The sequence below is a fragment of the Chlamydotis macqueenii genome, chromosome 8 (assembly GCF_036417535.1).
Source record: "Chlamydotis macqueenii isolate bChlMac1 chromosome 8, bChlMac1.mat, whole genome shotgun sequence".
Taxonomy (NCBI): domain Eukaryota; kingdom Metazoa; phylum Chordata; class Aves; order Otidiformes; family Otididae; genus Chlamydotis; species Chlamydotis macqueenii.
Window position 1 is genome coordinate 1593163 of NC_141563.1, and position 12580 is coordinate 1605742.

Here is a 12580-nt window from a genome sequence, read left to right on the forward strand (position 1 = left end):
AAGGCAGCTGTGGCCCGTGGAGGGCCCGCTGGGACAGCTGTTCTGGAGAGACTGCACCCGTGGAAGAGATGACCCACGCCGGAGCAGTTCCACAAAGGACTGTGGCCCGTGGGAGGGACCCCACGCTGGAGCAGGGGAGGAATGTGAGGAGTTCTTCCCCCGACCATGAAGCAGCGGCGTAAAACAACATATGATGAACTGACTGCAACCCCCATTCCCTCTTCCCCCCTGTGCCGCTCGGGGGGGGGAAGGTAGTAGAGATAATGTTAAGCTTGGGAAGAGGGAGGGGTGGGGGGAGGTTATCTTGTTCTCTGTCTCATTATCCTGCTGTTTGTAGTAATAAATGAATAGTTTTCCCCAAGTCGAGTCTGTTTTGCCCGTGACGGTAACTTTAAGGATTTCTCCCCGTCCTTATCTCAAACCTTGAGCCGTTTTTCTTATATCATCTCCCCCTGTTCTCTCGGAGGGTGGGGGGAGCGGGAGAGAGACTGCGTAGTCTGGTCCTGATCAGGGCTGAACTACGACAACATCCAAGTGTTACATATACATGAAGTTCCGTAATTCACCTATACATATGCATGACCTATCCCCGCTTCGTATTAAGATTAGTCCCAAGGGGTCATTTTCATAAACTCCCCCCACCTGCGCTTGCGCAGTGCCTCCTGGTGGTGGTCATCGGGGGTCGTGGGGATGAAGATGAGCTGCTCCTCTTCGTCACCGCTAGTAACCCTTTGTTTTCGCACAGACTCAGTTATGCTTTGGTTCTTGTCCAACCCGCAGGGTCGGTTCTGTTTGGTTCATACAGAAGGCCCCTCAGCTTTTATCAGGAACTGTCATTGGGAGGGATACAAGACTTCTCGCTTTAGATATTCTACACAATGGCGGGTTAGTAAAGCATAGAGCACCATCTGTCTTAGTATGCACAGCTGCAATTGATTAATGCTATACCTACTTAGGAGTTTTCTTTTAACCCCTTCTCCCAGTCCCACCTTTTCTAGGAAATTAGTAAATTCTTTTACTACATTTTAATATGACGTCTCCCTTCTCAGCACTTTCTCGAAATATTTGTCGGACTCAAGCCTTTGTCGGAATTGTTTTTTCTTCCAATTACTGTAGGAATTTCCTGTGCTCTGAAAACACCACAAGCTGCATCGAACTGGTTTAGGGGTCCCTGAATGTCAGAAGTCCAGAGTTTTCATGGTGCCTTTTTTACCCTAGTGTGGTGTATCCAGGCATTCTGCTCTCTCATCTTGATTGCTGTAAAGGAGGTGAGGAGTACCTGGTACGGTCCTTCCCACTGTGGTTCCAGGGTTTTTCTGCAAGAGACTTCACATATACATAATCTCCAGGTTGTATATCATGAACAGGTTCATCTAGACCTCTTCCCTGGGTACTAATTACATGCTTTCTAATTTTATTGAGTTGTTTGCTCAATGCCACCATGTAGGAAGTCATAATTTCGTCCCCAATTTGCAGATATCCCTTTTTGTATTTGTTCTGGTTTTGTTAGTGAGGGGGGGCCCTAAGGTGGTAGCTTCTGTAGGAAACTGCTGGAAGTTGCTCCCCTTTGTTTAGTGGACTCGGCCAGGCCTAGGGCGGACCCACTGCTGGCCAAGGCCGAGCCAATTGGTAGCAGAATGTCCCATGATAACGCTTCTGCGATAACGTATTTAAGAAGGGGAAAACAGAAAAAAAAAAAAGAGAAGATGTGAAGCAGCTGAGCTGGGGGCAGAGAGGGGGAGGCGCGAGCCTCATGGGCCTTGCAGGCCTCACCCTCTGGCCTCCCTCTGGGCAGCCGACTGGGCCCAACTCAGCCTGGCCTGGCTGCAAGAAGTGGAGAGGAGATGAGAAGTGAATAAGATGTAAAAAGGATCCTGAGAGGCGTCTGCCAGCCTGTTGCGAGGAACAGCTGCAGACGCCAAGGTCAGTGAAGAAGGAGGGGGAGGAGTAATACGGCTCCTGGCCAAGATTCCTCTGCAACTCGTGGTGACGACTATGGTGGAGCAGGTTGTCCCCCTGCAGCCCATGGAGGTCCACGGAGGGGCAGAGATCCACCTGCAGCCCGTGGAGGACCCCATGCTGGAGCGGGTGGAGGCCTGAAGGAGGCTGTGGCCCGTGGAGGGCCCGCTGGGACAGCTGTTCTAGAGGGACTGCACCCCGTGGAAGAGATGACCCACGCCGGAGCAGTTTCACGAAGGACTGTGGCCCGTGGGAGGAACCCCACGCTGAAGCAGAGGAGGAATGCGAGGAGTTCTTTCCCTGACAATGAAGTAGCAGCATAAAACAATGTGTGATGAACTGACCGCGACCCCCATTCCCTCAAACCTCCCCCCCCCATGCCGCTCGGGAGGGGAAGGTAGTAGAGATAATGTTAGGCCCAGGAAGAGGGAGGGGTGTGGGGAGGTTATCTTGTTCCCTGTCTCATTCTCCTGCTAATTTTAGAAATAAATTAATAGTTTTCCCCAAGTCGAGTGTGTTTTGCCCGTGACGGTAACTTTAAGGATTTCTCCCCGTTTTTATCTCAAACCTTGAGCCGTTTTTCTTATGTCACCTCCTCCTCTTCTCTCGGAGGGTGGGGGGAGCGGGAGAGAGACTGCGTAGTCTGGTCCCGATCGGGGCTGAACTACGACAGTATTCCATAGGGTCGTCCAAACAAAATTTCAAAGGGGCTCAGTCCTTCCTTCACCCTTGGTCTTGTTTGTATACGCAAAAGGGCTAAAGGGAGAGACTGAGGCCATGTCAGGTTCGCTTCTTGTCCCAGTTTCACAATTTGCTGTTTGATTAAGTGGTTCATTTTCTCCTCTTGGCCACTGACTGACGGTGGTATGGGGTATGAAGTTGCCAATCTATTCCCAAATGGTGGCTAATTTGTTGTACTATTTTTGAGACAAAATGTGGTCCTCTGTCAGAGGATATGGTTGCCGGAACCCCAAAGCGTGGTATTATCTCTTGTACCAATACTTTAGTTACCTCCCGGGCTTTAGCTGTTCTGGTCGGAAATGCTTCTGGCCAACCTGAAAAGGTATCAGTTAATACCAGCAAATAGCGATACCCCCCCTTTTCTTGGAAGTTCTGTAAAATCAACCTGCCATTGTTGTCCAGGCCCATTGTCTTTCCCAATCTGGCCCATTTCTGGTTTGGGAGTATTTTTAGGATTAGTCTGGAGGCAAAGGTCACACTGTTGAGTCACCTGTCTCACCGTGGTATATAAGTTTCTGGCTACAATTTCTCTTATTAAATGTTTATACAGAGCCTCTGTTCCCCAATGCCTTTTTCTATGTTCCTCCCATATCAAGTGCCACAGTAAACAGGAGGGAATAATTAGTCTTCCCTGTGGGGTATACGCCCACCCTTCCTCATTATATGACCCTTCTAAGTCTGTAATAAGTTTCCGATCTTCCTTGGTATATTCTGGCTTACCTTCTAGAGAGATTTGCCTATCAGGAATTAGAGCCCCTTCTATTTTCACCTTTGTTTTGGCCACTTGTTTTGCCTCTCTGTCCGCCAGCTCATTCCCTTTCTCCAAATCGGAGCTCACGCTCTGGTGTGCCTTAATATGCATAATTGCCACTTTCTCAGGGAGCTGGACAGTCTCTAGTAGCTTCAGCATCTCTTCTGCATATTTGATGTTTTTCCCTTGAGAGGTCAATAGTCCTCTCTCTTTCCAAATTGTCCCATGTGCGTGCACAACTCCGAAGGCATATTTCGAGTCTGTACAAATGTTCACAACCTTGCCCTGGGCCAATTCTAAGGCTCGGGTTAGGGCAATTATTTCTGCCTTCTGTGCGGAGGTGTTCATGGGCAAAGGCCCTGATTCGATTACCTCTTGACTGGTGGTGATGGCATATCCCGCATGTCGGTTGCCATTTAAGACATAACTGCTCCCATCTGTGAACCAGTTTTCCCCGTTATCCATGGGGCTGTCCCTCAGGTCTGGGCGGCTTGCGTATGTTGCTTCGATAGTTTCCAACAGTCATGGTGCACTGGTTCTCCTGTGTTCCCGTTGAGAAAAGAAGCTGGGTTGACAATGTTAGTGACCACAATTTCCGCATCATCTTGTTCTACCAATACAGCTTGATATCGCAGGAATCTTTGTGGAGAGAGCCAGTGCCCACCCTTTGCTTCCCGTACTGCTGATACTGCATGGGACACCAAAACAGTCATTTTCTGGCCCAGAGTACTCTTTCGGGCTTCCTGTATGTTTAATATCACAGCTGCAACTGCCCGTAGGCATCCAGGCCAACCCTTTGCAGTGGTGTCTAACTGCTTAGAGAGGTAGGCAACTGCCCGTCGATATGGACCCCGATCTTGTGCTAATATTCCCAGGGCAATGCCCTGCTTCTCACGAGAGAAAAGACGAAACGGCTTACTCACATCCTAAGGCCGGGGCCGACATCAAAGCCTTCTTCAGTAACTCAAAGGCTCGTTCAGTCTCCTTGTTCCACTCAAGGTGCTTCTGCTCGGTGGCTGTCAGTGCATACAGTGGTTTAACAAGCAGTCCATAATTATAAATCCACAATTGGCACCACCCCGTCATTCCCAGAAAAGTCCGCAACTCCTTTACTGTCTGGGGTTTCTGAGTTTGGCATATCGCCTCTTTGCGGGCCTGTCCCAAAGTTCTTTGTCCCGCACTAATTTCGTAACCCAAATAATTCACTTTGCGCTGCATTACCTGGGCCTTTTTCTTGGACACCCGGTATCCTTGGAGTCCTAAGAAATTCAACAGACTCACCGTCCATGCCATACAGTCTTCCTCTGTGTTGGTAGCGATCAGGATGTCATCCACATACTGCAACAATTTTCCTTTCTCAGACGGGGCTTCCCAGGATTCCAGGTCTTTTGCAAGCTGATTGCCAAAATGGTAGGACTATTCTTAAATCCTTGCGGCAACACCGTCCAAGTGAGCTGGGTCTTTCAACCACTTTTAGGATTTTCCCATTCGAAAGCAAACAATTTTTGACTGGCTTCATGGAGAGGGAGGCAAAAGAAAGCATCCTTCAAATCTAAAACAGTAAACCAACTTATTTCAGGTGTCAACACAGTCAGCAGGGTATACGGATTTGCCACTACTGGATAGAGGTCTTCAGTTATCTTATTCACTGCCCGTAAGTCTTGGACCACCCGATATGACCCATCGGGTTTCCGAACAGGTAATATAGGGGTATTGAATTCTGACTCACACTCCTTTAATAGTCCTAACTGTAGAAATTTTTCTATCACCGGCTGGATTCCTTCTCTGTCTTCCTTCTTTAGGGGATATTGTTTAATTCTTACCGGTCTTTGGCCTTCCTTAATTTTAACTTCGACAGGTGGAGCACTTTTCGCTCTTCCAGGTACGTCGGTAGCCCATACCCCCGGGTACACCTGGTTTAGGATTTCCTCATTAATTTTTCCTTCTGAGGGGAGACTTAATAACTGAACATATTGCTGATCTTTTACCTCCAGAGTAATTTCTCCTTTTTCAAATGTGATTTTTGCTCCCAATTGTTCCAACAGATCTCTTCCCAAAAGTGCTTTTGGGGAGTTGGGCATATATAAGAATTTGTGAATGCCCCATTGTTTTCCCAATTTGTATTTTAGAGGCTTACAAAAATATGCCTTTTCACTTTGGCCAGTCGCCCCTTTTACCATAACATAATCGTTTCCCAGAGGCATCAAGGCTTGATTCAAAACCGAGTATGTTGCCCCTGTATCTACTAAGAATTCTACTTCTTGTTTTTCCCCTAGCTTAATTACAACCAGTGGATCCGCTAGGGTAGATCCCCCACGTTCCCGTCAGTCTTCCCCTACGTGGGCTATTGTTCTTCCTGTGTGAGCCCTTTGGCCTTTTTCCTTATTCCTTGGGCATTCCTTCTTCCAGTGACCGAACTTCTTACAGAGAGCACACTGATTTTTACCCACCTGGGGCAGGTCCCGTTTAGTCCCTCTTTCCCCTTCTTCCCGGATGACGGCTATCAGCTTCTTTTGCCCTCGCCTATATTCTTCCTCTCTCTTACTAAACACTCTCCATGCTTCATCCAGCAGCACTTCTAAATTCCTGCTTTCTGAAGTTTGCGCCTTAAATCTCCTGTGGATTGACCCAAGAATAGGGAGACTAGTTGTTGTACTCCTACCTCTGACCCAGGATCCAGCGGTGTGTTGTGGCGCATCGCGTCCCTCAGTCGATCCAGGAATTCGGATGGGGACTCGGAAGGACTTTGCTTAACTGCATATAAAGCTGACCAATTTATAGTTTTGGGGATTGCCTTCTCCATTCCCTTTGAAATCCATTCCTGATACTCCTGCACCCCACTTTGGATCTCGGAGGGGGAAATGTTCCTTAACATCCCCTCCTGTGACTTTATAATAGTCTTCGGCCAGATTCCCTGCTGTCCTTAAAACTAACTGCTTCTCTGTCTCAGTCAGATATTCCAATAATAATTGTATATCATTTCAATCAGGATTGTGTTGTCTTAATAAATTGGAAATGTTTAGTTACACTTAGCGGGTCACTTCTATAATCTTTTGCAATCTTTTCCATTCCCCTAGGTCAGCAGTAGAAAAGGGTACTTTAATTAACATCGTCCCACCATCCGGCCCCACCGCCTCCCGGAGAGGTGCTTGCAAAACTGTTGGAGCGGATTTCTTCCTAGTACGGGAAGATACGGGGCTGTCCGGGGGAGTTCTGTCCGAGTCCACATCCCGTTCCTCTGGTCGAGCGGGAGGCTTAAACAAATCAGTTAAATCTTGTTCTGATGTCTGGTGAATTTTATCTGTCTTAGTACATCTTTGTCCAATGCTATTTGCAGAACAACACCGCCTCAGTTTACCTCTGAGCTCCTTGTTGTTTTCTCGCTCAAGCGCGAGTACCATAGGGTCCTGTGGGGGTACCATTCCACAGCCCCTTTGCCACTCCGGGTGGTTTCGGAGGGTGAAAAACATATCCGCATACGAAACCTCATCCCATTTCCCTTCTCTTCTTAAAAACAGCATCAGTTGTTAAAGGGTGTTATAATCTATTGACCCATTAAGCGGCCACTTAGCCTCGCCTTCTAGCTTATACAACGGCCACCATTGATCGCAATATTTGATAACGGTCTTCTTACTTTCCGTACCTCCAGTCCGAACAATATCTTTCCAGTGAGCAAGTACACAACCTAGAGGACTTTTCTTTAATATTCCTCCACTCTGACCCCCTCCCATATTTATTGATTTATTCTCTGATCCTGTCTTTGCTCCATGTCCAGCAGCTCAGTTGCTGTACCACCCCTTCCCCAGAGTCTGACGGGGGCTGCCACTTCCTCTTTTTCCTCAGTCTTCCAGCGTACACATACACAGCCCTCTCTTTACTCACCTAGGACACTCAAAATTCCAGCCAAACACTACCCACAACTTTTTCACTACAACACTTACACTCTGAACAAATATAGGTTTACAAGAGTTATCGTGGTGTAAAGGACACCATTCAGGACCATCGGGGTCTCACTACAAGGGAACAAAGGAATCTACAATGACAAAACACAATAAACTACTACCGCGGTTACAAACACACCCTTTGGATCCAATTCAATCTTCGCACACAAACAATACAACTCACACAGAAAATCATCTCTCACACTTCTATGTAAGCTCTTTTTGTGCCGACATACAAAGGTGCTCACAGTGTCCACACTCTCACGGACATCCACACACTCTAGTGGTCACACAATCATACAAGAAACTTCGGAAAGAGGAAAGTCCCCTTGGTTTCTAGCCCACCTCAGAAGAATCTGGGCGGCTAGGGGCAGCTGGACAGACCTCATGCCACACACACAGTCACAGCTTTGCTCAGATTCCTGGGATTCACTCACGCTTTCACAACACAGGCTTTACACCATAAAAGGTCCCACACACGCAAAATCCTTCACACAAACGCCATGGTTCAACAAGTCCAAATCAGTAGCCAATACCCAATATTCTATTACAATAACCAAAAATCAATACCTAAAGAGATTTAACATAGCATCGCTCCAGTTGTCAACCTTCTAGCAGCTGCAAGTATCTTTTAAAATTACAAGAGGCCCGCTTACCCTTCTCCTGCTTCTCATATACCGGTCATCAGCAGGTCCATCCTGGCTCCCAAAAATGGGATGCAGCGGTTACCTCGGGTTTGCTCGATCTGCTCCCAAGATCGCTAGCGGCCACCCTTTGGTCAGCAAAACCCCCCTTCATATGGTACCTTTCCCCCTAGGGACTACACTGTGCACCGGACATCTCCGTGCATCTCATCAGCAGCCCTTTTTGAAAACATACTGTTTGGTCCGCGGCTTCAGGAGGTTGTTGTCTGCTCCCATGGTGAGCGGCTGGCAGCGAAGGCTTCCTCCGAGGAAAGTGCTCGGGGCGTGCCTAGGAGCATCCGCTCCGCGGCTGCTCCCGTAGCCAAGCAGAGAGCCTCCTGGCTGGCTCGCCAAACTGACGTGTGGAAAACAGACTCCACAACCTGTAAGATTGTAAAGTAGGTATGTTTATTCGGTGCCGGGCAGCACCGGGGGTAGTCCCGCCAAAATTGTGCGCGCCTGACGCGGCAACTCACTTTGAATGTATACATCCAGGTGTTACATATACATGAAGTTCCGTAATTCACCTATACATATGCATGACCTATCCCCGCTTCGTATTAAAATTAGTCCCAAGGGGTCATTTTCATAAACTCCCCCCACCTGCGCTTGCGCAGTGCCTCCTGGTGGTGGTCGTCGGGGGTCGTGGGGATGAAGATGAGCTGCTCCTCTTCGTCACCGCTAGTAACCCTTTGTTTTCGCACAGACTCAGTTATGCTTTGGTTCTTGTCCAACCCTCAGGGTCTGTTTTAGCTGGTTCTTAAAGGAGGCCCCTTAGTTCTTATCAGGAACTGTCCGTGTGAGGAGGTGCAGGCCTTCTCGCTTCAGATAAGGAGTTCAAAGCACAAAGCAAGGCCCCTCGGTTCTTATCAGGAACTGTCTTGTGAGGAATGCAAGACTTCCCCCCCTCGGATAGTTTTTACAATAGCTAGTTAGTAAAGCATAAAGCATAAAGCATAAAGCATAAAGCATCATATGTATTAGTATGCGCAGCAATAATCAATAAATGCCATGTCTATTAAAGTTTCATTAACCCCTTCTCTCACATATGCGTGGGTAGCCTCTGATGCCCTGGGAAAGGAACATCGGATAAACACCCATTGGATAGTTCCGTCATTTTAACTGTGCCTCAAGGAGGCAAGCTCTGTTATTTTATCTTGCAGAAGAACTCCGAGGGACAACAGAGAGTGGGAAAAGCTGCACATGGATGATAATTTGGAAGCATAAATTCTAAAAATGACCAATTTTTTAATTGGACTTGTGATTGGGCTTACAATATTTTTCTGCATCTTACCACTAACCTGTAATCAAAAGAACACCGAATGGCCATGGTCTCACGCCTACCTTAGGTTTACAGGAAGCATGGGACCACCTTTTAAACGGGTGGACTTAAACTTGGCCACTGTGATTAAGCATGAAATGGAAATGTACTCAGAGCACGAGTGGGGCTGGGACAGAGACAGCAGGGCTCCCCTCTTGATGGGAACAATTGGAGAAAAAATTCAAATAGGTTGCCGAATGGTCAATGGATCTATCCATGAAAAAGCAACCCAAATTATTGTAAGAAGAACTAATGAATCTGTACTCACAAAGAGTCTCTGTGCCCTTGAAAAGGAAAAATTGGAATGCTGGAGTAATTTTACACTAACCCAACCTGTCTTTGTAATCTGTCTCTGGAATAACCAGAAAGGTGACGTGGCACTGACATTCAAATTTAAAATGGCCATTATTGAGCCAACAACAACTACTACTCCCAGCCCCAACATGACAAGATACACAGCACCTCTTACCACTGAACCAGTTATTGTACTGAACCCGAAAATTTTTGAGATTGGACCATATGTAATTAGAAATATGGGCCAGCAACAGATGTTATTCAATCCATCATGGTCCCTCAAACAAGTTGAATTGTCAATGCAAAATAATGCTTCAGAAATTCAGCCAGCTTGCTCAACTTTCCTAAAAACCTCTTACGAGGGATGGACAACCTGGCTGCAAAAACGGACCCCTTCCGAGAAACGAATAAAGACAGACCTAACTGGTGTTCTGGGAACAGGATTGGGAGTTCTAAATAGTATTGATTCAGAGGTATTGATGAACAAATTGGCTACCACAACTAGTGACCTGACTAAATTGCAACGTCCTTTACGATCTTCCCTATTGGCTTTGGGAACTAATCAATGGATGTTATCAAATATATTACCAAAATGGGAGAAGGTGAATGAAAAAGACCATGAATTGGTTATAGATGCACTCGGTGTGGTCCAAAACAACCTCTCCCTGGCTCTCAGTTGTATCCAAGCTCAACTGTGGATGCAATCAGTAGCCGCATCAATTATAAGAGAAGGTGAAGAAGGCACTTTCCCCACTGAAATTCGGAAAATAGTTTGGGACAGTGCCACTGACTTTGAAAGGAAATTCCAGTCCTGGTGGTATCTGGTTAATTTTACCTATAACCCCATCGACAACGTGGCCACAGCTTTTGTGTATACACACATACACAATGCTTCGGTAGATACAATATACCCAATCATTGCGCTAGGACTGAACCACAACAGAACTGTACTCTATCCTCTGGAGCATAGAGTATGGGCCTGGAAAAACGGAGATAAATGGCAAAGTATTGATGTTGATGCATGTATTGTGCGGGAACAACAAGGATTCATTTGTGAAAGCAATACCATCAGAGCCCAAGACATTTGTCTTGACACTGAACAAAACATTTGCCATTTCGAGATTCGTCCTGACGAAAACCCTGAGACAATACTTGTATATATTGGCAAAGGTTGTGCATGCTTACGGACTGTTTGCGATTCCATAGCTGTAAGTGATGCAGTTGTAGATACTAGGAACCACTCAAATTTTTGTGTTTGTAATTTTACTAAAATCACTGGATGTGACTTTTCTTACTTAGCACGGGTGACCTCTCACAAACTCTTGCAATCTAATTACACACTGATTCATGAACTGCTACCTGCACCAATTGGAATGAATCTCACTTGGGTAAAAAAATTATTACAACACCAGGATTTGATCAAGATCCTGGGAAAGATCAGGGAAAACGGACAGAAAACCTTAGTAACAGTTCATCATGATGTGGATGAAATCCACCGTGTTTTGGAAAGGGTAGAAAAAGATTCAGAACATAGATGGTGGGACACAGTTTTTGGGTGGTCACCTACTGCAACAGGCATGTTGAACAAATTGTGTCACCCCATTATTGTTCTCTTAGTACTAGTCTTAATAAGTTTTGTTTTGTCAGCAATACTGTATGTCAGAATTTGGAAAATGATGAATCAGTTGACACATTTGACTTCTGTACTTAAAGCACACAGTCTGCTAAATGTTCCAACCTACATAGATATTCCAAAATCTGCTAGTGCAAGGCAGATTGCCTAGAGAAAAACATGATATAGAATTAGAAGATTTTTAGTGTATGTTAGAGAAACAGCTTAACTTTTTGCAAATTGTATGGTAATTATGCTGCTGTTACTTTTCTCTTTCTCTTTCTCTCTTCTTTCCTGTCTCCCTTTGAGGGTTATGCTACCACCATGCGGTCCTGACAACGATGTTGAGCCATGGGGTGGTGTAAGGGTCGGTCAGAAAACCAGTATTGTCTCAACCTTGTCATCGAGGACTTCCAGGTGGACTAGGGACTTGATCTGGCCTAAAAGTTAGGCTCACAACTTGACATGAGTTGCTGTGAGCAGCCTGCCTGAGATGCAGTTGTGTTTTTTTTTTCCTCCTGGGAACAGAACGGAACTGTTAAGGACAAGGCCGACTCTGGCCTAACAACAAAATATACAACATGCTTGAAACGGCGGACAGAGTGGCGCAGAGGTGCCACGGCTCATCCCTGTTGTCAAAACTGGCAGAGATAACTGTGCAGCTGCTATCGAGGAGGATGAATCACAACTGCTGTCTCAAAAACAACAGTGAGAAAGTGCCCTTTAACGGAACTTTGCTAATTATAATGTACAAAAAACACACTTCTATCCTAAGGGCCGAGAGCAGGCGGAGATCCCCGACGTAAGGAGGAGCAACATTTGCCACTTGGCATAAAAGGTCGACCCCTAACAACGAGACCTCCGAAGAGCTCCCCCCACCAAGGATCGACATCGATCGCGAGGACCGCCAGGACTCTGCCTGGACCTGGGACTGTAGGGATGCCTTGGACCCCTGGTGGTAGCTATTATCGTCTTTTTTTCCTTCCCTATCTTTACTTTTCCTTTTCACACCCTTTCACCTATTGCACGCCGCTTTAAGGGCAAAATAATAAAGTTTGTGCTGTTTCATTGAAACCAACCCCTTTGGTGTGTTCGCCGTAATTTTGCACTTCAAGATCGCATTAAAAGAACCGTCACGAGTCCCGAGTGGCCCGTGACACCCCCACTCCTCAACAGTGTAGGTGCCCACAGAGAGAGCAAACCCTGCTCTCCCCAGATCCAGAGGGAAGAAGGCCTGGGCTGCACAGCGCTGGCAGGAGGCCGTGAGACATTCTGGTC

General features: G+C 46.7%; 1 protein-coding gene across 1 annotated transcript; it reads left to right on the forward strand.

Annotated features, from left to right (window-relative positions):
- Window positions 1-9839: 9839 nt before the first annotated feature.
- LOC147599800 (uncharacterized) lies at window positions 9840-11638 on the forward strand. The gene is made up of 2 exons (XM_086753603.1): window positions 9840-11306; window positions 11612-11638. Exons 1-2 carry the CDS (start codon window positions 9840-9842, stop codon window positions 11636-11638), a joined length of 1494 nt encoding a protein of 497 aa, XP_086609729.1.
- Window positions 11639-12580: the final 942 nt, after the last annotated feature.